The sequence below is a fragment of the Eptatretus burgeri genome, chromosome 1 (assembly GCF_056783735.1).
Source record: "Eptatretus burgeri isolate ZD-2024b chromosome 1, Ebu_testis_v1, whole genome shotgun sequence".
Taxonomy (NCBI): Eukaryota; Metazoa; Chordata; class Myxini; order Myxiniformes; family Myxinidae; genus Eptatretus; species Eptatretus burgeri.
The window spans coordinates 74,853,060-74,877,344 of record NC_140961.1 but is presented as its reverse complement, the minus strand read 5'-3'; the positions used below and the strand labels follow the sequence as shown (position 1 = coordinate 74,877,344).

At 46.3% G+C, this 24,285-nt stretch overlaps 1 protein-coding gene across 1 annotated transcript in view; it reads left to right on the top strand.

Annotated features, from left to right (window-relative positions):
• GTF2B (general transcription factor IIB) overlaps window positions 1-24,285 on the top strand; it is a 100,134-nt gene that overhangs the window by 37,121 nt on the left and 38,728 nt on the right. Inside the window, exons 3-4 of the mRNA XM_085888514.1 lie at window positions 15,705-15,838; window positions 16,024-16,170. Of these exons, the coding sequence (XP_085744640.1) occupies window positions 15,705-15,838; window positions 16,024-16,170 (281 nt within the window). The remainder of the gene's footprint in view (window positions 1-15,704; window positions 15,839-16,023; window positions 16,171-24,285) is intronic.

Sequence of the window (24,285 nt, the reverse complement as noted above, 5' to 3'; positions counted from 1 at the left end):
GACATTTCGATATATCAGTGAGAAGGATGAGCCTGTTTTTCAGAAACCAACTTCTCCATTCGTGGAGAAGTAGATGACAATGCCAGGATCAGTGTTGTGGCTTCTCACCACTCCGGCGTGCGAGTGACCGCTTTTAACTAATCGCAGCCGCACGCCCACCGGACGTGGCAAACCTAGTCGCAGCTTTCGGATCAACGTCGAAATCCAGCTACGGGTGTGTTTTTAATCACACCGTAAATCAGCCAACTATTCTGTCTGCGCGCGCCAGGGTCCGATCGCCGAATTGTCGATTTACCTAAGTATGCGCGCTGACAGAAATGCTGGGGATTTACACCTCAACGGGACCTGCTTGGAAACGAGCCGCTTAAGCAGCTCGCTCCATTCGCGATTTGCCGAGCGGTGTATATCGCCAAGCCCCGCTAGATCCGATTACTTTATCGGCTATTTAAAAGCCAGCTAATATCCCAAACGCAATCCGGCAACTCAATTGGGGGGAAAGGACGCAACGAACAGGTGAACATTCACACAATGACATTTATTTGTACACACGTAAGCAGTCATACACGTATGCAATCAAACACTTATGCAATCATGTAGTCAATAAAGCAATGCAGGAATGAGCAAGACAAAGAACTACAACTGTTCTATTATTATGTACACAATCACTTAACAGTTCATTACTTGACGGAAAAGGCGCCACGACAATCGTACAAAGAAAAACCCCAGGAAAGAAAGGGCAGAACTGGACCTCGTGGGCCTTTAGTAGTTCACGGAGCTGTGGAGACCGCAAGAGCTCTGAGAGGCCGTGCTGGTTACCTGCCACCTTCGTGGTGACTCGCTGGTTGACCCTTGAAATTTCGTCGACACGGCAGTTGGCGCTGCGCGACTTGCTATGCCCAGGCCCTCCGTGCGGCCTGGTGGTTCGGCCTCGCTGACAACGCCTCAGAGGAACGAATGGGCCTTTGCTCTTTCGAGAGTTGATGCTCTTTTAAGAGCCCGCCCGTTCCTCAGCGTTGGCTCGGACCGTTCTGTCGCCGGCTAGCGACCTCTCTCCGGCTTTCTCCATCGACCCATGGTTCTGCGCGGCACGGCAGGCTGGCTGCGCCCCGAGCTCCGACTACCCTCCACTGGACTCGAACCTGGCTTCCTCCGACTCGACTCCAGACTTCCACTCTCTGCTGCTCCCCGACAGACTGCCTGATTGGCGTTCAGCGCGCCTTTATATGGGGTCCGTGGGTGCGTTTGATCCCTCACCTCTCACCTCTCACCCCCCGCTGGCTCCGCCCCTTTTGCGATTCTGATCCGATCTCGCAAAGCTCGGACGTGGGTGAAATCATGAACCATGCGGACGTTGCAGGAATCACCGGCTCCCGCCCCAACGAGGGAGTCCCCGCATCTGGTGGCAGAGATGTTGTTCGTTGGGATTCGCCGTGGCTGGCGAAAAGGTGGCGGCGCAATGGAGATGAAGGCTTCGTGAAGCAATGTTGTGCGTTTGTGGGGATGGTGATGAGATGTCATGGTTGGCGCTGTGGTGGGGATGGCGTGGTTGTTGAGAGGCGGTTGTGGTTGGCGCTGTGGTGGGGCTGGCGTGGTTGATGAGAGGCTGTTGTGGTTGGTGGTGGGGTTGGCATGGTTGTTGAGAGGCGGTTGTGGTTGTTTCAAAATAACAATAGCAAAAGAATAACGGCTGACTCAAAGATCACAGCCCGGTTACACGAATAAACCCCTTTAGACATCGGTGGGGAAATCTAATCTGAACACACACTTATCGACATAACTGATCTCTGGGAAACCTGAATGGTGTTCTGTGAATTTCCACAACCGTAACACTATCATGCTCCATTTCTTGGTGATTTCTGTACTTTGTTTTAATCACCACCATGGTGGAGAATGACTGCTCCCAAAAGTATGATTAAGGATATGGCATGAGAACCTTAATGGCGTGCCGTGACAGGGTCGGGTACGACGGCAGCATTTTGCACCAGAATGTCCACAACGAATTCGTCCGCGCAAGAGCCTGCGCTCCTGAATCCTGCTGGAGCTGTACAAGCTCTTCCTGTGCTGTATCATCTTCATCAGCAATAGAGTCCAGTGGAGCCGTGAAAGGGTCCAGAACCACAGAAAAGGACTGCACATCCAGCTCAGGGAAATAGTGCTCCGAACTGTTCACTGAGCGACCGAAGGTGACTTGCTATCTCCCCAGAAAGACTGCCGAGCTCAGTATCATCGTACTGGCAGGTTGTTAGATGCTCCACCAGATGGGTGAAAAGGCTGAAGTGCTTAACAACTGCTTTGTCTGCCAGTAATTTTAGAGTCGCCAGAAATCCGCTCATTTTGTCGTGAAAAATCATGAGGTTGGCGTCTTTGCCTTGGATGGAGCGGTTGAGGACATTGAGACGTTCAAAGATGTCAACGAGATAGCACAGTTCTGACAGCCAAGAGTCCGACTCAAGCAACGCTACCCATGCCGTTTTCCCTTGTGTGCGTAGGAACTCCTTCAGTTTATCTTTGAGATGTAAACGCGCAGAAGAAGGTTTCCTCGAGATAACCATCTGACTTGAGTGTAGAATAGTAAATTCTTATGGTCGGCGTCCATCTCCTGGCAGAATAGCCTGAATAACCTAGTGTTGAGGGTGCTCGATTTGATGTGCTTCACCATTTTTACGACTTCTGAGAGCACGCTCTGCAAGGTTTCTGGCAATGTACGAGAGGTGAGCGCTTCTCGGTGAATCATGCAGTGTACCATGGAGATCTGAGGAGCCACCTCAAGCAATTTAGCCTTGAATCCAGAATGCACTCCTAACATTGCTGGCGTGCCGTCTGTTGTAGAACCGAGCAACTTTCTGAAGTCCTGATCATGGTCATGATAAAACTGCTCTACTTTCCCAAAAATGTCCTCACCTTTGGTGGTGGCCTCCAATGGTTTGATGAGCAGAGGCTCATCGACAAAGTTATCAGCCTTGATGAAGTGGACCCAGACGATGAGTTGTGCGTACGATGCGATATCAGTGGACTCGTCCAACTGTATGGCGTGCCACGGCGATTCCTTGATCTTCTGTACGACCTCAGCCGTTACGTCCAGACTCGTATCTTCAATTCTGCGTTGGATGGTGTTGTCAGAGAGGGGTATAACTGCCACTTTCTTTGCCGCTTCCTCCCCAACCATCAGAGATACCAGGTCCTTTGCACATGGCAGCACAAGTTCTTCCGCAATGGACTGAGGCCTTTTAGTCTTGGCAACATGGAGCGACACTCGATACGAGGCCTCTAATGCCCGAAAATTGGTCTGATGGGCATGTACCCTCTCTGTCAAGACGCGTATTCTTGAGTGCAAGAAGTTTCCTCTCAAAGAACGCTCTCTCCTTATCCTGATAAGGCGCATGTTTTGTAGTCAAATGCCTCTGCAACTTATTTTGTTTCATAGACTCCGTAGAAAGCAATTCAAAACAAATCACACACTGAGGCCTCTGTGCCCCACTTTTATCCACCACATAGTAAAATCCAAGGTCCAGAAATTTATCCTGGTAAGAACGTTCTCGAGATTTGCTGGTGGCCGGTGCTGCCATCACAAATAAGTTCTCGAGTCGTACGTGGAGACGTGAATAGACGTTGATGATAGAGTTAGAGTCTGAGTCTGAGAGACCATGGCTCAAACCACTAATTTCCCGCCAAAATGAACCGCCCTTCAGCGAGCCCGCGCATCGGCTGGATCCCATTCCAAGCATCATGTTGCGCCGGTTCCCATACTTTGAACAAACCGTTTATATTACATCCCGTAAAAGCGAACACAGATCGAAAATAGACAATTTTTTTTCTCGCTGCAAGCGGACGCCCGTGACCCCACAAAATTTGCTCGGCGACCCCACTTGGGGTCTTGCCCCCAGGTTTGAAAAACCAAGATATAATGCATGAAATTGCTCCAAGCTCTTAATTTGAAAACTTTTGCACAAACAAAAGTAATGTATGCAGCGATTTTTGTTGGTATATCGATGAGGCTTTCGATTATATCACTGAGGAAAGTGGGGGAAAAAAACAAATACAGTTTGAGCGCCTTGTCACGAATAAACCGTTGCGGCCTGTTCCAACTCAAGGCATTGTTGAGCAGACTGAACAAAATGGTGAATTCGATCCCCAGCGACGTAACCGAGGACGCCTTAAGACCACTTTGAGATGAGGTGTCCGAGGATATAATTCAATAAGGCCGTTGATTATCTTCAAAAGGGGTGTGTTAATTAACCCAAACACCCAATTTTCGCTCGTACACGCACTTCACGTTCCCTTTGTATACATGCAAAGTTTCAGGTTGCTGGATTTCATGACTTTGGGGTTATGGAGCGCACACACACACACACACACACACACACACACACACACACACACACACACACACACACACACACACACACACACACACACACACACACACACACACACACACACACACACACACACACACACACACACACACACACACACACACACACACACACACACACACACACACACACACACACACACACACACACACACACACACACACACACACACTATTATAGACAAGTTGTAAAATACTGAATGTTTGCTCGCTGGGATGTTAGCAAGGAAATTACAGTTGCCCAACAGAAAAATTTGGTTGCCACTGGATGTCGGGCAGGTGCTTTTGTGAGGCCAGAGCCATGCAGATGTTAGTTTGATTAAATTGCAAGGTCATTGATCTTGCTATTCATATTTTGTTTTCGTATTGGCATTTGAAATACATTCAAATTCACAGGGTGTGTAAAATTCGGGTCGTAGTGGGTCACAAACGTTTTCATCAATCCTCGTAATTTCTCTTGGGGGTGGATTGTCAATGTGAGTGCACCCATATTATCCCCTCCTCGTAAGTTCTCTTGGGGGTGGATTGTCAATGTGAGTGCACCCATATTATCCCCTTCTTGTAATTTCTCTTGTGGGTGGATTGTCATTGTGAGTGCACCCATGTTATCCAATAAACCTGCATAAAATACTTTTGGGGGTTAAAACGCATCACACACTTTTTTTTTTAACTAACCATGGATATTTAAACTATAATTATGTCAAAGCAATTCTGTTCTACAAACATTAATCATTTCTCCTATCAAGACCATTCCACTTCAAAAACCGAATTCTTCCCCCCCCCCCCCCAATTATGAACTTCTTTAACTTTCATGATGGCCCTCAGAGTCCTGTAAGTTATGAAGTTGCATGTGTCACCGGTCTCAAGTGCTGCTGATATGTAATGATGCAATGATGCAAGTTGTGCAAACGAAGATTGTGAATGCTGCTGAGAGCATGGATTGGCTCGGTGAGAATTTGAGCATTGCTGGTCTTGAATAGTCAAGATCATTATCCTGAGCCTGTTGAAGTTTCCAGCATTGAGCTTGCAGGTTGAGTGCTGGAGGCACACCACTGTCAGCAAAATACAGCTTCAAGCAACAACAGTTTGAGGGAGTTCCTCGGTGTTTATCAAAGGCAATTATTCTCAGGTAATTTGCACAATCGCACGAGTTCCCAGAAAAATAAACGTATCGTGGCGAATCGCACGTGTTTTTCCAGCTGCATTTGGTGTTTCAAACTACATTTAAAATCCCGAATTTGCTTAACTTTCATTCACAAGTGGATCTATACAAAGCTGTCTCACTGACATGGACTTGAGCTGATGCCCATTGTGTACAAAGAGCTCTTCACATCCTGTGGAAAACATGGGATGTCAAAGGCTTTTCTAGCAAATCGTTTTTCAGCTTTAAGACCTTGCTTCTTTCTTAACCCTAATCACCGAATCAAAATGTCACTTGTATGTTCCAGCAAACACCGTGCAGCAGAGCAAGAATGCATGTAGTTGTGGGTGAAGACAATACGCCGGAAAATGAATCGCTCAGCCAGTGAGACTCGAACACTCCAGCACAGAAGCAAAAGTGACTTGCCTTGCTGGCAGGTGATTCCGCTAAAAACAATCTGCATTTCGTGCAGGCTGGAATAAATCTGTCGTTTGTGCTGTACCGTCATGCATAAGTAAATTGAAGTGTCACCACGGCCTTTTGAAGAAAAGTGATCGTTTCTCAGATACCATAATTTACAACTTAGAGGCTGAAAAAAAAGTCAATTCGATTTACTGTACACCGCAACTGGTGTGTGTTCATGTGCACGTGTGCACAGGGTTTTCCATGCTTATGAAAGTATTGCATCACCACTTGGAATGCATTGTGGAAGACTTGATCCTTCACTTACTCCTTTTCCTGACTCTTTGCGAAATGTGCTCACCTGTCGGTTTAACTCGGTAACAATAGCATTTTGATGCAGCTGAGACTTGCTGCGTAGTTTTACTTGGCTGCTCTTGTACTGGACAGAAGCTTGCTGCTTCCACTTGTGGTTCTGTAAGTTATTTGGAGCGTGGGAAGCAGAACATTCCTTGATGCGACTCGTATAACAACCACCACAGCTGTTTTTATTATTATTAGGGTACCCTGTCATTCTGACAGGGAACCCTATTGTTTTTCTTCTGTTTATTTCCTTATTTTTTATTTTTTATTATTTATATTTTTCCGCCGGCAATTTCTTTCGCTTTAAAAATAATTTTCTCAGGAACGGTAAGTCCGATTGACACGAAATTTTCACCATATTATGTATCTTTTTTGATAGCAAACTTAATTGGTAATTGTGACGTCATCGGTCATCTTGAAAAAAAACCGAAAAACTTTGGACCTCTGTACCTCTGAAACGGTGCAATGGAAAAATTTTTCGCTTCATACATTTGAATAAGCTCATCAAGGGGAACAGGGGTGATTTTTCGTGAGGTCATTGGTCAAGAGGTGTGCCGGTCAAAATTCGTTAGGTACAACGCTGCATCGGAAAAATCTGAAATTTCTTGAGCCTCATCTGCACAACAATTCACCTTTGAAAAAATATATTATCACGTCATAGGTCACTTGGTTCGGCAGCCATCTTGTTTTGGGAATTAAAAAAAAAAAATCTTCTTCTCCAGAACGGCTAAACAGATTGAGGCTAAACTTTGCACACACATCCCCCATGAGGTTCTTTATCGAATTTGTTAATTTCTTATTGATCGGTCATACGGTTTGGTGGCCATCTTCAATTTACCCTCAACCTTCAAACATCTTCTTCTCCAGAACGGCTCGTCAGACCAAGGGGAAACTTCACAAACGCATTGCCCACGAGTAGGGAATAGAAGTTTGTTAATTTCTAATTGATAGGTCACATGGTTTGGCAGCCATGTTTGATTCAAGAACAATATTGAATATTGTTTTCTCTGGAACCACTTATCCTATCGATGCAAAACTTTGCGACTATCATTTAAGTCTCACGTCGTATCAAAAGCGGAGGTCTGGGTACCCGGTCATCACTGCCGGCAGTTGTAAAGTGGCAGTTCTAGTTATTATTATTATTTTACAATACATTAACTTCCTATCTGTGATCAGCCACGTTCGAAGCGGTCAGTGAGTTTTGACAGCCTTGTCTGTTGTTCTGTGGGTACCGCATCACAAAGTTTTCCTGAAACTTGTCATGGTTGTGAACACCAGGATGCGGTTCATCTTGTAGGTTCTTCTGACTTGATGCACCCTGGTGCATGGATCGGAATGGTCATTGCTGATTTGGCCACTGGAGGTTTCCCAATGCGATGGTGGTTGAGTAGACCGAGAGTTCATGCGATTTATGGAATATGTTTTGCAACTTCAAGATGGAATATGGATGGAATTGTTTTGCAATTTATGGAATATGTTGGCACTTGTTTCTCATTTCCATCAAGATTTCTGTTTCTTCCTCGAGAAATCATTTTTTCATGTTTTCAAAACTTGAATTATTTGATATCGGTGATAACTGCTCCACAATTAATTTAATTGTTTATAACATTTGATCAAATTAATTTCAGAGATTGGTGTATAATAATGGCCTGCTGCCTGCCTACTTTGAGTTGGTCTCCATAAATCTTCATGTACACTGAGCTTGTGGCTGAGGTGGTGACGATGGTCAGAGGGTGGGTAGTTGTAAGGGTGTGGTGGGAGCAGGTGAGGGTGAGGATTTCTCGATTGATGGTTGCTGTACAATCAGAAGTAAGCATTGAAACAAATGTACAGCAGAATTGCAGTAAAGAACGATAGGTTGAATTCGCTGCTGTAGTTTGGAGCAAGCCCGGGTACTGAATGGCTAAATCGTGATACAGCTTGAGACTCACATCACTGGCCTGCTGCAAAGTCTCAACGATTATTGGCTTTGTTCCGATAAAATATCCCTTTTGAATATTGATTTGTATCACATTGTTCATTGTCTTTCTGTTGGAGTAGTGATAGTGCAGCACTGTATTCAAGTTTATAGTCGTGAGCATCCCAAAACCTCTTGCAACAGACTGAATTTGCAAGTGTGAAAAATGCATGCGGCATCCCATACTTACCTGATGGAGTACACAAAGTCAATTTCTCTATGATTCTTTACAAGCTTGGTGAACTCATCCTTTAGAAACTTTTGCAGCCTTTGTTTGTTTCCCTGATTGCTGAACAGCACCTGGAAGTTCTTTGTGGCAGGAAACCTATCTGATGTTTTCATGTACACATTTCTGGACCCATCTCTATCGGCTGTTGTGGATTTACGATGCTCAAGCTCACTCTCTTTGATGGAATTTTCCACACCATAGGCATCATTTACAAAAACAATCTGGCTTGCATTTGGATGCCTTCTGCGAATAACGGAAAAAAGCTTTTCAGCATAATCTTCCCACGTGAGGGCAGACCCATCAGCTTTCTCACCATCTTCTGCAGTTGGGGTCGCTAATCTCCACAGGAAACCCATATCGACTAGGGCAATGTACTGATCTGGAAAAGGTTCGACAGGCTGCATGTTTAATTTCTCAACTAACTTTGATATTTGCACTTTCTTCATGGTACCATTGATGTTTGTTATGGGTAAACACTCATCTGTCACGCGAAATTCCATCACCTGTGCGAGAGTAAACTTCTCTTCACCACATTCTGCCAGCCAAATTAACGATGCCATTGCTCTGTTTTCCATAGCATCTGTCTTTGTCACTTTGCCTGAGACTGAATCCCTAGTTACAGGAGGTATGCTGAAAGTGTATCTTGAACATCTGTGTATAGTCGCATCAAATGGTGTGTTCTGTGAAAACATTCGTTCTCTGAAGAATTGAGTCGCTCTTGTTTCACCATCTTCGTGAGCACTTTCAAAATCACGTACCAGGTCACCTGAGGCGACAACACCGGATACCAGAGCTCTCATTTGTGGTTTATCCAAGTCAAATGGGTCACAGTCAAACTCAGTGATGCAACTGTCTCGATCTTGGACAACCTCTTCGTCAATCTTCAGGTGACTGGGGGTATTCTCAATATGCTTCAGAGCAGAGGTCTTCATCTGTGCCAGTGTGTGAAGAGCTGCCCTTACTCTGTTGACTGAGTTCATGTTCCTCGTAGTAGTTAACAGCATCTTCTCATTCCACAGAATTTTCAGCCATCCAGCCTTCATCTTGGAACCTTTGTTCATTGTCATTTCAATCCAGAGGTCTTGAGGCAAACACGAATATGGCCTGCCAGTCATTGATTGTGCAAACAATCCATCTCGTAGGTATCTGGCCTTTTCCTCTACTTACTTCAAGCCAGAATTCCACAAGCCAGCGAGCATCCCAGTCATTGTCGTAGACATGGAGCCATGGCATCATCATTCGCAATAAAGCCTTGAATTCATCCTTGAATTCAAGTTCAATTGAGTTCCTTGTTTTCACTGCATGGATATTCAGCATTAGAAATTATACCATGGACATGAAACTCAACCAATACTTAACCATGGAACTGTTAGATGACTCGGCGCTCTGGAACACTTGTTCCATGAAGTACACAATATCTGGGTGAGATTCCAACTCTGAGTAGACTTCTTGCTTTTGCTCTGGAGTTGTGGAGGATTCCTGAAGTATGGCATTCTTCTCCTTTGTATTTTTCACAGGGACACCCCATCCTGCATGCCTTCTCTGATCATCCGTCGACTCAGAGCTTCATACATCAACCGAAGACATCTGATGTTACGTTTGTAGTGTTTCCCACGTAATGCCTTCTCTACTGAACCTTCAGCAATGGGCTGTGCACCAACCAGTATGTCAGACAATCCAGAACCATCAAACCGTTTATAAATGGCAGACATGAATGAGCACTGTGTGTGGAAAGGCCCAAGAAATGGCACAATGTCTTTGAAGGCTTCAGGATTTTCATTACTCAGTTGCACCATAAGTTCATAAACTGGTTGATCACCAACTAGCAAGAGAAAGGGCATTCTTTTTTTTCTCAGTTGCAGCAACCATCCTGCATATCACTTCGTGGACTACAGATTTGTGTGGAGGCTGAGGAAATGTTAAGAAATAGTATGGTTTGCTCTTTTTCACATGTTGCTGCACAGTAACCTGAAACCCACCAAATGCACCAGTTATTTGTTCATCAGCAGGCATGTTTGCTTGGTCATCTGCACGACACACCAAAGCATGGATGACACCCCTCTCTCTGTACATCTGTGTTCTGACAACGAATATCAATCTCTGGACGAGGAGCTGGTTGTCCACGTTTCACTGTTTTATAGGGCTGAACAACATGTTGCTCCAGGCACAAACTTTTCAGATCTTATGAACTTGTGGGCAGTGGTCGCATGTCTCTTTCTGCATCTGGTGGAGTTACTTCCAGGTTCTGAGGTTGCACAAACATAACATTGGTGCGGTGTGCCGTATCAGCGCCTGTCAGTGTGTCTTCACAGAAGTCGTCATTGTCAAGAATGCCAATTCCAGGAATATTCTCTGCAAGCTCTACTGGACATACATCATTTTTTTCAAGGTCATGCTTTGCCCATGAATCATAGAGTTGAAGAACAGATTTATAGCTGATTCCGAGGGAGAACTTTTTGAGGATGTCCAGAATCTCTCGACTTTGGGTCAGTCCATGCAGTGTCACTGACAGCTGTGTTTGAAATGCAGAGCTTTTTCCTGTGATGTATGACAAAAGCAGCAAGGCAAATGCATGAACCACAGGATCTCTGCTGCTTTCTTCAAAGTTCTGCTTCTGTGGGGTTTTCAACCATGTCAGAAACTTCAAAAGCATGTCATTTGGGGCCTGTGGTGTCTCCAATTCCTCGACACTTGGTGGCCATGCCATTTCAGGAATACCAGCAAGAGCATCTTTCATGCGTCTAGCAACATTGTTGAGCAGCTGATAATCACTGACACCCAATGAATAAATGGCTGCTTCAGTGTAGCTGCCACCAGCTGATGTATCATATACTAGTGTTCTTTCATTTTTTCGATGGCGGTCATGAAAGCCAATGTTTTCACCAAATTATTTCTGAAGCATTTCCTTGATGTTGCTTGACTTCTTGTCACTGGGGTCAAAACCAAAGTTTCTCAGTAAGGCCTTATAATCAGACAGCAGGCTCTGTAGAGTTCGCAACTCATGCTCTTCGAACACAACCAAGCGTACATGTTTGAAGAACATCTCTCGTACTTCAGAAAGACGAATATCTTGTACATGGAGCTGACCATCTTCTCTGCTTTTTGATGGCAACACATACTTCTTCCAGCAGGACCGGTGATAGCGGATTTCTGCAGCAAAGGGATCTGGTATTCAATCTATAATCGTTAAGATGCGATCACGCATTCTGATGTCTTGGAGGTACACTGTATGTGCCTTGAATGCATGCCAGGCATCCATCGTTTGCATAATATGCCATCTGTCTCTGGTGGGGTGTTTTTCATCTTCCGGCTTCATGCACCATACGCAACAGTTTTTGTCATGTATCACCCCACTTACTGCTCGAGATAGTCTCTGAGGTCGTTCCACAGAACAGCTTGCAGAACAGCTACTTTCTTCTTGGAGTATCTCATCAGCTGCCAAACTTTTGTCTCCTCTCTTTATTGCCAGCTGTATATGACGTTTACTAGAAAATGTAATCTTGCAAATTTTATGAAAGAACATGTTTTGGGGTCCAGCATCCCAATTCACGGTGTCGTATACTGTTCTAAATCTATCTCGATGATGCCATTGCTGTGCTAAAGTCTTCAGATTGTCCCATGATTCAGGGGTAGTATTGGATTTGTTTGGATCGCAATGCTCACCACAGAGGATGCACTTGTGGCTTTCTTCACTCTCCTCACGTCTCCTTTTTTACCTTTTCCCTTGGACGACATGGCTCTGACTCATTCAAGGATCTCTAATAAATGAAAAGTGTGTTAAAACAGTCACATTTCAGTTTACTTAAAACCTATGCATCTTAACTATTCAGGGTGTCTTCCTGGTCTTCTTCGTTGCAGTCAGCTTGCGGCCGTCTAGAATTTTTCTGCAAAAATGATTAAAAAAGCATTTTTAAAATTCTAATTCTTGCACTTTACAAGATATTATGCTGATAAATGAAATATTTGACCTTAAAACGTATGTTTAGACCCAAAAATCATAAAAATCAGACATGTAGAACCAAAGATATGCAATTTTTTAATATACTGGAAGCCGTGTGGCGGCCATTTTGAATTTTCGCGTCTGGACAAGTTGGCCCACATTTTCACGAGGTTCACCCCAGCTCATTTTAATCGGCACCTTCAAATTGACTTAAATCAACCTTCAAACCTTGGTCCCGGAAAAAAACGGTCACGGGACCCTATTGTGGGAACTCTACTAAAAGACTGTCAGTTGTGATGATTCATGCCATGATTTCCTTCATAATTGGAAGTAAACTTGCCATCCAGCCTGAAGTTGAGAGGATTTTGCACCCTTCTCGTTATTGGATTGATTTTAACTTTTTCAAGCAGGTTGGATGAAACGAAAGGTGAAAGACCTGGTTGAATTGAGAAAATTTAGGATACATTAGAGTCGCAGAGCAGAATTTAAGAACTATTTGTTCTAAGAACGAGGCGAGGCTGCCTAGAACTTTTTCTTCCATCTCGGTTGAATAAGTCACGGTGTCCGGGAGGCATTGTGTGTGCTGAGGGATAAAGTCAGGACAGAAAGGAATTTGTTAGGTACACTCGCCTTGGAAGTAAAGAGCAATTTAAAATAATCATTTCACCTTGAGCCGATTCAGATGTTATGCCATTTGAGTTGAGGGAGGGTATGGAGGAGAAGCACCCACCTGAAACAGAAAACTAAACAGCTGCCACAAGGGATTTTGAAGGAAGACAGATTGAACACTTCAGCTTAAACATTTGCCAGATGATGTTTTTTGCTCGTTTTGGTGAAAGATATGCATTTGTTGTGTGCCTTATGGAATTACCTATGAGTGCCAAAGATTTATTTCAAGGTCATGTAAACGCTTACCAAATCTTCAGTGACATGGAGAGAGGATTATACATTTTCCCAGTATTTCCATTGAGTTAAGCTTCCCAGCAGTATTCGCAGTTGAGATTTCGGTGCTTGAGTTCGTTTTCCATTTACCTCTTACCTATTTCAAAGTGGTTGGAGTTCTCCACAGTGGCCGATGTTTTTAATTTGTTCACTTTTGCTAATGCTAGGAGTATCAGCTGGAGTTTCCGAGTGCTTTTATATGAATGCTTAATTTAAAATTTGAAACTGAATTTTTAGCTCCCTCACCTGGAACGTAGTTCTGGGGAGTTTATTATGTGATGGCACGTCGTCCGTCTGTCCGTCCATCGGTCCACAAACACTTGCAGCTTCTCTGCAACTACACACATGATTTTGATGAAACTTCACCACAACCTTTATCACCCGGTATATACCACAGTTTATTCACGGCATGAAAAAGAATCGGGCCCTTAAGGGGTCTACGGGGGGTTCCCCCCAAAATAGGTATTTGCTTTCTTCTCAGAATCTATACATGCAATTCCATTGAAACTTGACCACAACCTTCATCACCTGTGTTGTATCAAAGTTTGTTCACTGCATTAAAAGAAAATCCTAGTTATTTACTTTCTTCTCCGTTAAATATTTTGTGGGTTATCGATGCCAACCAGTGCGAAGTTCCCTGGTTTTCTGGTTTTCTTTTCCAGCCACTACCAGGTAGGCACCCAGTGGTATTTAAATACAAAATCGTTGCTCATGGAAGAATGTAATGACAGATGGTAAAAATATATTTGCTAATTCCAGTTCAAAAGTAACTGTCTATGTTGTTGGAACAAGATGATTAAAAAAAAAAGTGAGAGTGGAATGACTGAAATTTTCCATCGTAAAGGATCACGAAGTGCTGACGTTTTGGGCTTTACACTTCACTGGAGCAAAAAACGATGGTAAAAGCCAATGAACTGACACTGAGGCAATGGGGGCAACAGTTGGACAGCAAGTAGTAAGGCCTAAGTCACATTTGCCACGGTGGCCGTGGGGTCTACAAAATCTACGGCCACTAGCAATTATAGGGCGGCTGCAGTATTTCCATGGTCACACATTGTAGCAGTCACATATGTTTTTATTTTTCGGGGAGCCGCACGGCGTATTTATAAATTGTGGAGACCGAAAACGTGGGGGTGCCGTACGGTCTTTGATTTGATGTTGCACGGTGACCTTAGGGCGTTCCTGCGGTGGCCATAGAATTTTCAAGGTAGCCTCAAAGTGCCCGCAAGGCGACCGCAGGGGTGCCCCAAGGCGAACGTGCGGCCAGTCGGACGGTAACGAGTGGGGTTTTTTTACCAGCTCTTTTGTTTCGGCTTGTCGAATTGCTACGGCGAACGTAGAAATGAATAAAGTTATAACTCCGCGCTATAATTCCACGGCGACCCCTATGGCCTGTAAAATATAGCCAAACCGCGTAGGGCCACCCTGAGACCACCGCAGAAACTCTGCGGCCGCCGCACGTTTCTGTCAATTCAGAGGGCGTACGGTTGCCGTATCCTCGCCGTAGAGCAAATGTGACTTAGGCCTAAGGGAATGAATTAACTTGGAAAGAAGAATGGGAGAAGGGAAGGAAACATAGTAACCTGCAATTAAGAAGGTTGGTTAGGTAAGGTTAAAGGAGCTAGAAAAGAGAGCAAGCAGGGATAATGGATGATTTGAAATGGTGGTGCATCGCTTGCTTGAAACCTTGAAGGGAAGAGTGACCTGTCTGTAATGTGAGAGCAACAGGCCTTTTGCTTCATATCAGTCTCATCATCGGAGATGCCAATAATTTTGAGCACTTTAGATTCTGCAGAATCCAGTCGATAAATGTGATGCTGGGCTGGTATTTTATTGTGGAGAGCAGTGTTCCCATGAACTATGGACAAAGCCTTGTTGTCTGGGTAGTTATGATTTTTCAAGGAAAAACTTAGAACGACAGAGAATGTCCTGTCTGCAGCTGGCATTTTTAACCAGCTTTGCTTTATGGTTGGCCCAGGAAAGGTCATAGCTGATGGTCAGCTGAAAAGTTCAAGAGGCTGAACATCTTCTAGTGGATGACCATGGAAATAGGTGAGTTGGTTTGATGATCATCCCAGAGTGACCAGGTGAGATTTTCTGGGATTGAAGGACCTGTTCCATTTATCAGACTTGCATATAATGAATTTGTGATCATCAGTGGATGACGTATCTGCTGTCTGCCTTTTAGTCGGATGGGATGCATTCCACGACATTATGGAGTAGTAAGTGGTGACACAATGTGGAGAGTTCCTCCTGTTTAGTCGGTTTAATTTGAGGAGATGTGTATTTTCTAATGTGTTCAGAGGTACTCACATTTTCGCTTATGGAAATAGGACTTGTATCGTCTTGTGTCTTCAGGGGACCGAATGATTGATGTGGGATCTGAGTGGCGGACATTCAGTAATGATCATGTTGGAAAAGATCCATCTCGAGTTGGAGATGCACAGAATCCATTACTAAATGGAGGTGATCTGTCCACAGTCATTGGAAAGGTGAGAACCTTATACATTTTATGCTTTAATAAACTTAAATCTACATTTTACTTATCCATTTGAATTTTTTTGAGCTTATCGCTTCCTTTATTGGTGCAATATTCCCACTTCTTGATTAAACAATTGCCAATGGAATCTTCTTTTTTGTTTTTTTTTTTTTGTTTTTTTCCCCCCTCATTCTTCAGGGCACTGGTGCAGCCAGTTTTGATGAATTTGGGAACTCCAAGTACCAAAACCGGCGTGCAATGACCAGTCAGGATCGTGCCATGCTGACTGCTTTCCGTGAAATAAACACCATGGCCGATCGCATCAATCTTCCACGGAACATTGTGGTATGACCTTTGGAAGATGTGCCATTGTTCTCTTCCTGGGACATTGAGAAATACTTTATTCCTGTTCTTTTCTGCTTTTCTCTGACCCTCAACTTTTATAACCTCCTTTAAAGACCTATCTTTTAACAAAATATTTTTATTGGTCTACATTCTCCCTTGACTCTATTTTCTTCTCCGTTTCCTATTTTTATCATATTTTCAACTTTAATTTTTCTCTTTCCCATTTTTAATTTGGTCCTTGTGGTGGTTTTCCCATGAAAGGTGCGATATTTTTTTTTTTTTTTTAAATAAAAACATTTTTCTTATTTGATTGCATGATTGCATTTTCCATGACTGAAACACTCAAAGCCTGAACCGATAATTCATTGCAATCCATGATCCAATTTTACTTACATGCAAGCAGTCGCAGCTGTCCAGTGCCTTCAGAAAGTATTCACACCTCTTGACTTTCACATTTTGTTGTATTGCAGCCTGAGTTTAAAATCGATGAAATTAAAAAAAAAATTGTCACTGATCTACACAAAATACCCTATAATGACAAAGTGAAAACATGTTTTTAGAAACTTTTACAAATTAATTAAAAATAAAGAGCTGAAATGTCTCATCAATAAGTATTCAACCCCCTGAGTCAATACTTCAAAGAAGCACCTTTTGTAGCGATTATAGCTTCGAGTCTTCTTGGGTTTGTCTCTATCAACTTTGCATTTTTCGATTGGATTTGGGGATTTTCTCCCATTCTTCCTTGCAGATTTGCTCACGGTCTGTCAAGTTGGATGGGGAGCGTCGGTGAACAGCGATCTTCAAGTCTTTCCACAGATTCTCAATGGGATTCAAGTCTGAGCTTTGGCTGTGCCATTCAAGGACTTTCACATTCTTGTTCTGAAGCCATTCCAGTGTTGCTTTGGCTGTATGATTGGGGTCACTGTCTTGTTGGAATGTAAATCTTCGCTGCAGTCTTCGGTCTTTTGCACTCTGAAGCAGGTTTTCCTCAAGGATTTGTCTGTATGTGGTTCCATTCATTGTTCCCTCTATCCTTACAAGTCTAACAGTCCCTGCTGCTGAAAAGCATCCCCATAGCTTGATGCTGCCACCACCATGTTTCACGGTAGTAATCGTGTTAGATGGGTCATGAGATGGGCTTTGGCTTTTGTCAGATATAGCACTTTGTATTCAGGCCAAAGAGTTCAATTTTCATCAGCAAACCACAGAATCCTTTTCCTCATGCTCTGAGTCTTTCACGTGCCTTTTTGCAAACTCCAGGCGTGCTGACATGTGCCTTTTTATCAGGAGAGGCTTCTGTCTGGCCACTCTCCCATAAAGCCAAGATTTGTGAAGTGCTGCACAGATGGTTGTCCTTCTGGCAGGTTCTCCCATCTCAGGCAAGGAAATCTGTAGTTCTGTCAGAGTGGTCATTGGGTTCATGGTCACCTCCATGACAAAGGTGCTTCTTGCCCGGTTGCTCAGTTTGGTTGCATGGCCAGCTCTAAGAAGATTTTGGGTAGTTGCATATTCTTTCCATTTCCTAATGATGGAGCTTACTGTGTGTGCTCTTGGGAACTTTCAACATTCAAGAAATTGTTTTATACCCTTCCCCAGATCTATGCCTCCTCATGATTCTATCTCGGAGTATTATGGACAGTTCCTTGGACTTCATGGTGGAGTTTCTGCTCTGACATGCACTGTCGACTGTGGGGCCTTATATAGAAAGGTGTGTTTCTTTCTAGCTCATGTCCAATCAATTGAATTGGCCACATGTGGACTCCAATCAAGTTGTAGAGACATCTCAAGGATGATCAAAGGAAATTGGATACACCTGAGCTCACTTTGGAGTGTCACAGCAAAGGGGTTGAATACTTATTGACATAAGACATTTCAGATTTTCATTTTTAGTAGATTTGTAAAAAAAATCTCAATACACGTTTTCACTTTGTTGTTGAGATTGGTGATACAATTTTGTAATTTAATCCAATTTGAATTCAGGCTGTAACACAACAAAATGTGAAAACGTCAAGGGGTGTGAAAATTTCTGAAGGCACTGTATATGCAATGCACATTTAGAAAGGTGAGATGTGAAACATATTGATAATGGTGTGTCTGAAAGAGATAAATGTTATCTTTAAAAATACTAGTGCGGGCCCGTAGGTGCAGCTTCGTTCCTTCACTCTCGTAAACGACGACTGGATTGGGGCATTATTTCAACTAGATCGGACCAACCGTATCATAAATGGCCATAACTTGGGAAACACACTCAGGTCCCCAGCGTCAATTGTGACGTCATATCAAACGAAGAAGAAGAATTGTGACGCCCCCCTCTCCCCCCTCCCTCAATAAATAAATAAATATTAATTGTGACGTCATTCATGACGTCATAGCACCGTGTCTTGTCATTGGTTGACAGGTAAATGGCCGTAACTTGGTAACCGCTTGTCCGATGAATATAAAACCTTGAAATGGCACATACTAAGATCCCCAGCGTCGATTGTGACGTCATACCAAACGAAGAAGAAGAAGAATTGTGACGTCAATCGTGCAAAAAATAATAATTGTGACGTCATAGCACCGTGTCGTCATTGGTTGATAGATAAATGGCTGAAACTTGGAAACCGCTCGTCCGATTAAAATCAAACCTTGAAAAGGCACATCCGCGGGTGCCCAGCAATATTCCTGGCAAGTTTCAATCAGATCGGACCGTCAATCGTGCAAAAAAACAAAACATTAATTGTGACGTCATTCGAGATGTCATAGCACCGTGTCTTGTCATTGGTTGACAGATAAATGGCCGTAACTTGGGAACCGCTCGTCCGATTGATATTGTTACGGCTGTGGAAATTCGCAAACCACCATTCAGGTCCCATAAGTGAGATATCTCTTAAGTACATGTGTAGTTTGCCCAAATCTGTTGTCTCGAGGGAATTTATGTGATTCATTCGGGCTGCGACGCTTTGAGTTAGCCATTTTTTCTTTTCTATCTTTATTTTGAACCAACCACGTCTCAACCGCCATCACACAATGACCACCAACCACAACGCCGCTTCACAACCACACCTGCCTCTCAACAACCACGCCATCCTCACCACTCCGCCAGCAACCGTCAACATCTCCATGAACACAAAAGGGGAACAACAACAACTCCCGCCCCGATTTCTCTGGTAAACAAGAATGACGGTTGGAAAACAACTACTGATCCAGCTGATCTCTGTTGGAATGTCTCCCCCCCCCCGCGTGCCGCGAAGGGAGGGGCGGGGCGCCGGGGAAATAAAAGGGCGCACGGAGGCGCCGCTGAAGAGGTCAGGGCGGTTGGTCAGAGTCGGTGTCAGTCGGCGGTTTATTGTCTTCTGCCCGTCTGGGTCTTGGAGAAGTGGTCCGCAGAGCGATCCGCTCATTGGAGCTTGCAGTCGGTGGAGAGTCCGGGCGTCACGGAGGGGACGCGGACTGGAGGCGCCGCTCTGCCAGCTGTGTCGCGCGGACCTGCACGTTCGTACAAGGAGCGTCGGAGAGAGTTTGCCCACCATCGCACCACGAGGGTGCAGGTAACCTGCAACGGTCTCGTGGGATTCGTTCGGTCTGCCAAGTCCCACGCCATAAAGGCCCACGTGCCCTGTCTGGCGCCCTTGTCTTTTGAGGGTGGCCTTTTCTTTTGCTTTTGAATGAATGTTGTTGGCGCCGTCTGTAAAGTAGAACTGTATAAGTGTTGCCGTGTGTGCTGCGTCGTCGTTGCTTTTGTTTTGATTGCAATATGTGCATTTTGACTGTTTGGCTGTATATGTGTGCTTTCCGTGTGTCGTGTAAATAAAGTGCTTGCATGTTGAACTGTGCCCGTTTCGCTTCGTCTCCTTCCTTTTAATTGACCCTCCATCCTGCTTCACGTAAAGGGTTCGTAGTGGGCTTAATACGCCCGGTAATTAATCGGAACCGTCGAGGCCGACGATAACACCGCTCGGTTATCACTGTATTACGGAACGGACCACTTAAGCGGTTCGTGTCCGGAGTCGGCCTGTGGCGTGGTACGATCGCCCAGTCGACCATCCACGCAGGTACTTAGGTAGATCGAATTTGGCGAGCAACCCTATCCTGCGCGGGTGGGCAATTGGCACGGTCGTGGTGGGGTTAAACCCCCACCCATGACTAGCTCCCGGCATTGGTCCAAGAGGGTCACGACTGAATTGTCCGTCCGGTGGGCGACGCGGTCACGATTCGAGTGACGCGACCGTTCGCACGCCGGCGGGCGTGAATTCGCAACACTGGTGTCAGGAGTGGGACACGAACCCATCCCCCTCCTCGCAACACTGGTGTCCGGGAGTGGGATTCAAATCCCTCCCGCCTCCAAGCTAAATTCACAGGGAATCGGTTCAGGGGTGAGAGGAGCGACCCCCGATTCCCTCCAAATTAACCCCTTACGAGAAATAAGATGGAGTCTCAAGGCAAGCGGGAGTCGGGGGTAGAAATGGATGTAGAACTGTTAGAATCCATGGCCCAGGATGAAAGCCCCGAGCAGGAAATGTTTATTGTGCAGGAACAGTTCCCCCCCCAACTGAACCCAGAGCCCAAAATGGGCGCGGCAGCGGCCGCGATGGATGACACCTCCCCCCACCCCTCCCTCGTCAAGGCCCTTCCCCGGCCCCCAGCGAAACCACAACCGATAATGGCGAATCGGTCCTGCTTGGGACATCGGACATCGCACAGCTGATGCTGATCATGTAAACAAATGCGCGACAGTTAAATGAAAAAATAGATGGCATGAACAAAAAGATGGATGGAAATACGCAACAAATGAACGAAATAAAAACAAATGCGTGCAGGATGAATAATCAAATGAATGCGAATTTACAACAGGTGAAGAACGGAATGGAAAACAAAATGGAAGAAATGCGGGGTGAGACGCAGAACATGGGAATGAGCCTCAAAGGAAGCTTGGACGAACTAAAAAACGAAATGAAAAAGGAAGTCGACACGATACGAGCGGAGGTGACCGGGTTAAAAGAGAAAGTAAAAGGAGTGGGAGTCGCAATGGAAGAGAGCAAAAACGAGAGGGCAAATAAAATAAAGATGGTAGTGGGAAAGATAGACAAAGTGGGAAAAGGACTGAGAGAAGTAAAAAAGGGACAAGACCAAATAAAGGAGGAAATACGGAAGAACATGACGGCGATAGAGGAATTAAAAAGAGAAAAAGGGAAAATAAAGGAGGGATTGAGAGCCGTGAAGGAGGATTGTGAGAAAAGACATCGGGAAATGACAGACAGAGTTGAAAACCTGCAAAAGGAGGTAAAAGCGGAGATGCAGAAAGGATTAAAGGAAGTGGGGGAGGAATGTAGAAAGACATGAGGAGGTAATTAATGAAATGGAGCGGAAAGCCGGAGAAAAGACAGAGGAACTGGGGGAACGGATAGAAAAACACCGGGGCGAGATGGAAGAGCAGTTTAGGACAACGGGGGAGAAAATATCCAAGACAAATAAGGTGGTGACACAGGTACAAGGGGAAGTGGAGCAAATAAGAGAGAAAGTCGGGGAACTATCGTTAGAGACGATAGGGGAGGAATTAAATGAAGTTATATCGAGGAAATGGAGAGGAGACTGACGGAATGTGTGGAGACCCGGTGTGAGAGGCAGGGTGACCTCCTTCGGGAACAGGGGGAGAGGATATACTCCCTCGAGGCGGATCGTGCCCAGGTGGGGCCAGTGTCACAGGGCGGTGGAGGAGGCTTGCCCGATGCGGGGGTGAGCATGCCAAGCTTGGGGAGGGAAGAGGCCGCGGGGTCTTTTGGCCAAAGGGGGGTACCGAGTATGACTGTTCCAGTGGAGGTGCAGATTGCGAGTCCAATGGCTTGGGAGAGTGAGCGGGACGATGCGGGGCACGGACAGACATGGACAGGGGTGGTAGAGCCCCTGGGCAAATGGCTCGGACCCTGCGGGAGTGAGGCACCGTTGGGACTGGGGAGGTACACCCCTCCAGGCGTTCCTTGGGAACTGGAGGGGGGACCTCGAAAGGACCGAGGATGCCACTACCCCCGTACGATGGCAAGACGGACTTGAGGGCGAACATGGCCCAGTTCCAGTGTGTTGCCAGAGGCAATGGTTGGAACGAGGCGCAGGGTGTGGCACAACTCACGGCGGCCCTGCGTGGCGCGGCCTTGGAAGTCCTGACCACGGTACCCAGTGAGGGGGTGACCCTGGAGGATCTCCATTCGGCCCTAAAAAAACGATTTGGCATGGACCAGTAGAGCGAGCTTGTTAAAGCTCAGCTCAACGGGCGCAAACGACGCTCCCAGGAACCACTGGGAGAATTGGCACACGACATTCGCTGCTTGATGGGGATCGCGCACACCAACATGCCGCCGGAGTACCGGGAGGAGATTGCCCTGGACCATTTTCTCCGAGCGATAGGGGGCACCGACGTCGAGCATTGCTGACCATATGGCGCCCGGATAACCTCCAGAAGGCGGCTGATACTGCCGCCTGCTGGGAGGCAGCCAGAACGCCATTGGGAGGGGCTGGGCGGCATGCGGTGGCAGTCCGACAGGTGGTCCCCGTGAACGACAGTGCGCTGGGAGCCGGGGCAACCCTGGGCGACCAAGCGCGAATGGAAAAGATGGTGCAGGGCATGTTCAACCGCCAGTTTGGGAGACCTGTGGAGAGGTGGTCAGGCCCAGGAAGGGCGGGGGATGGGCCATCAGGGGGTACCCCAATTCGGAATGGAGGGGGGTAGAATTCGGCGTACCGGAGGCAAACACCTTACCAGAGGAGGTGTTGTAATTGTGGCGCAAGGGACCACCTGCAGCGGGAGTGCAACGCCCCGCGCAGGGAAAGGCCCCCGCGAAGGGAAGAGCCACGGCCCCCCAGACCACCAACTCCACCCCGGGTCAATAGGGATAGCCAGGCCCAACCATCACCCCTCCCCCCCCCCCCCGCCACCAGTCCCCGGGAAACTAAGAAGTGCCGAACATGTAGGGCCGTGTTCGGCAGACTCAGACGGAGAAGAGCCCTCAGAACTGTGACAGGTCATCAAATGTGGCCAAATTGGCAATGGTAGCTTAATTCGGTGCAAAGTTGCCGGCGTAGGGGTAGACGCCGTTGTGGACACAGGAGCAAGCGCCACGATCATCAGCCCTGTGGTCCTTGATTCGAGTGTAGACGGTTAGGATGAGATCCACCGTCTGAAAAACCATAGTTTGCAGCAAGCTTCCTGGGCAACGGCCCCCATCATAGGACGTGGTTTCGTGTCGTTTAAATTTGGCACTGTGAAAACAAGGATCGAGGTTTGGGTGGCGAAGGTGTGCGACCCATGCCTCATAGGGTTGGATGTGCTAATGGCCGGTGGTTGTAAGATCGACTTGGGCCGGGGGGTCATGCAGTTGGGTGGTGAGGAGTTGCCATTAGGGGGCGTGAGCACGGATGAGAGGGTGGAGCTGGAGGCTCCTGATTCCGTGGTCATTCCCCCGGGTGCCGAGGCGGTGGTCCCGGCCCGGTGGCGAGCACACCCAACGTGGCAGGGCTCCTGCGGCCTGGCGGAACTACCGGTAGGGCCATCAACCCTGGGTTTAGTCGTGGGCCGCACCCTGGTAAGTACCGACGGGCCAATAGTGCCCGTTCGGGTGATAAATGTTAGAACGGAACCACGCACTATCAGGAAGGGCACGGAGGTAGCAGATTGCACCCCAGCAAAAGAGGTTGCAGAGCTGAGGGATGATAACGTCGAGCCGGACCGGCCCCAGAGGGAGTCTCCAGACTTGATTAGGAATTGGCCCGGTCCCATTTGCGAGATGGGAAATCGGAGTAGTGTAGATTTGGAGGATGCCCAGCGGGAGGCCTTATACAAACTGGTCGACCGACACATGGGGATCTTCTACTTGTCACCCGAGGATATTGGACGTACGGGCCTGGTGCAACATCAGATCCACACCGATGGGGCCCGGCTTGTTCGTCAGCCTGCTCGAAGGCTCCCATGGAGCAAAAGAGAGGAGGCTGATGAACAGGTTGAAAAGATGCTCAATGCGGGTGTCATTGAGCCCTCGGGAAGTCCTTGGATGTCACCGGTTGTGCTGGTCAAAAAGAAGGATGGGACCACGCGTTTCTGCGTGGACTATCGCCAGCTGAACAACGTGACACTCATAGACTCCT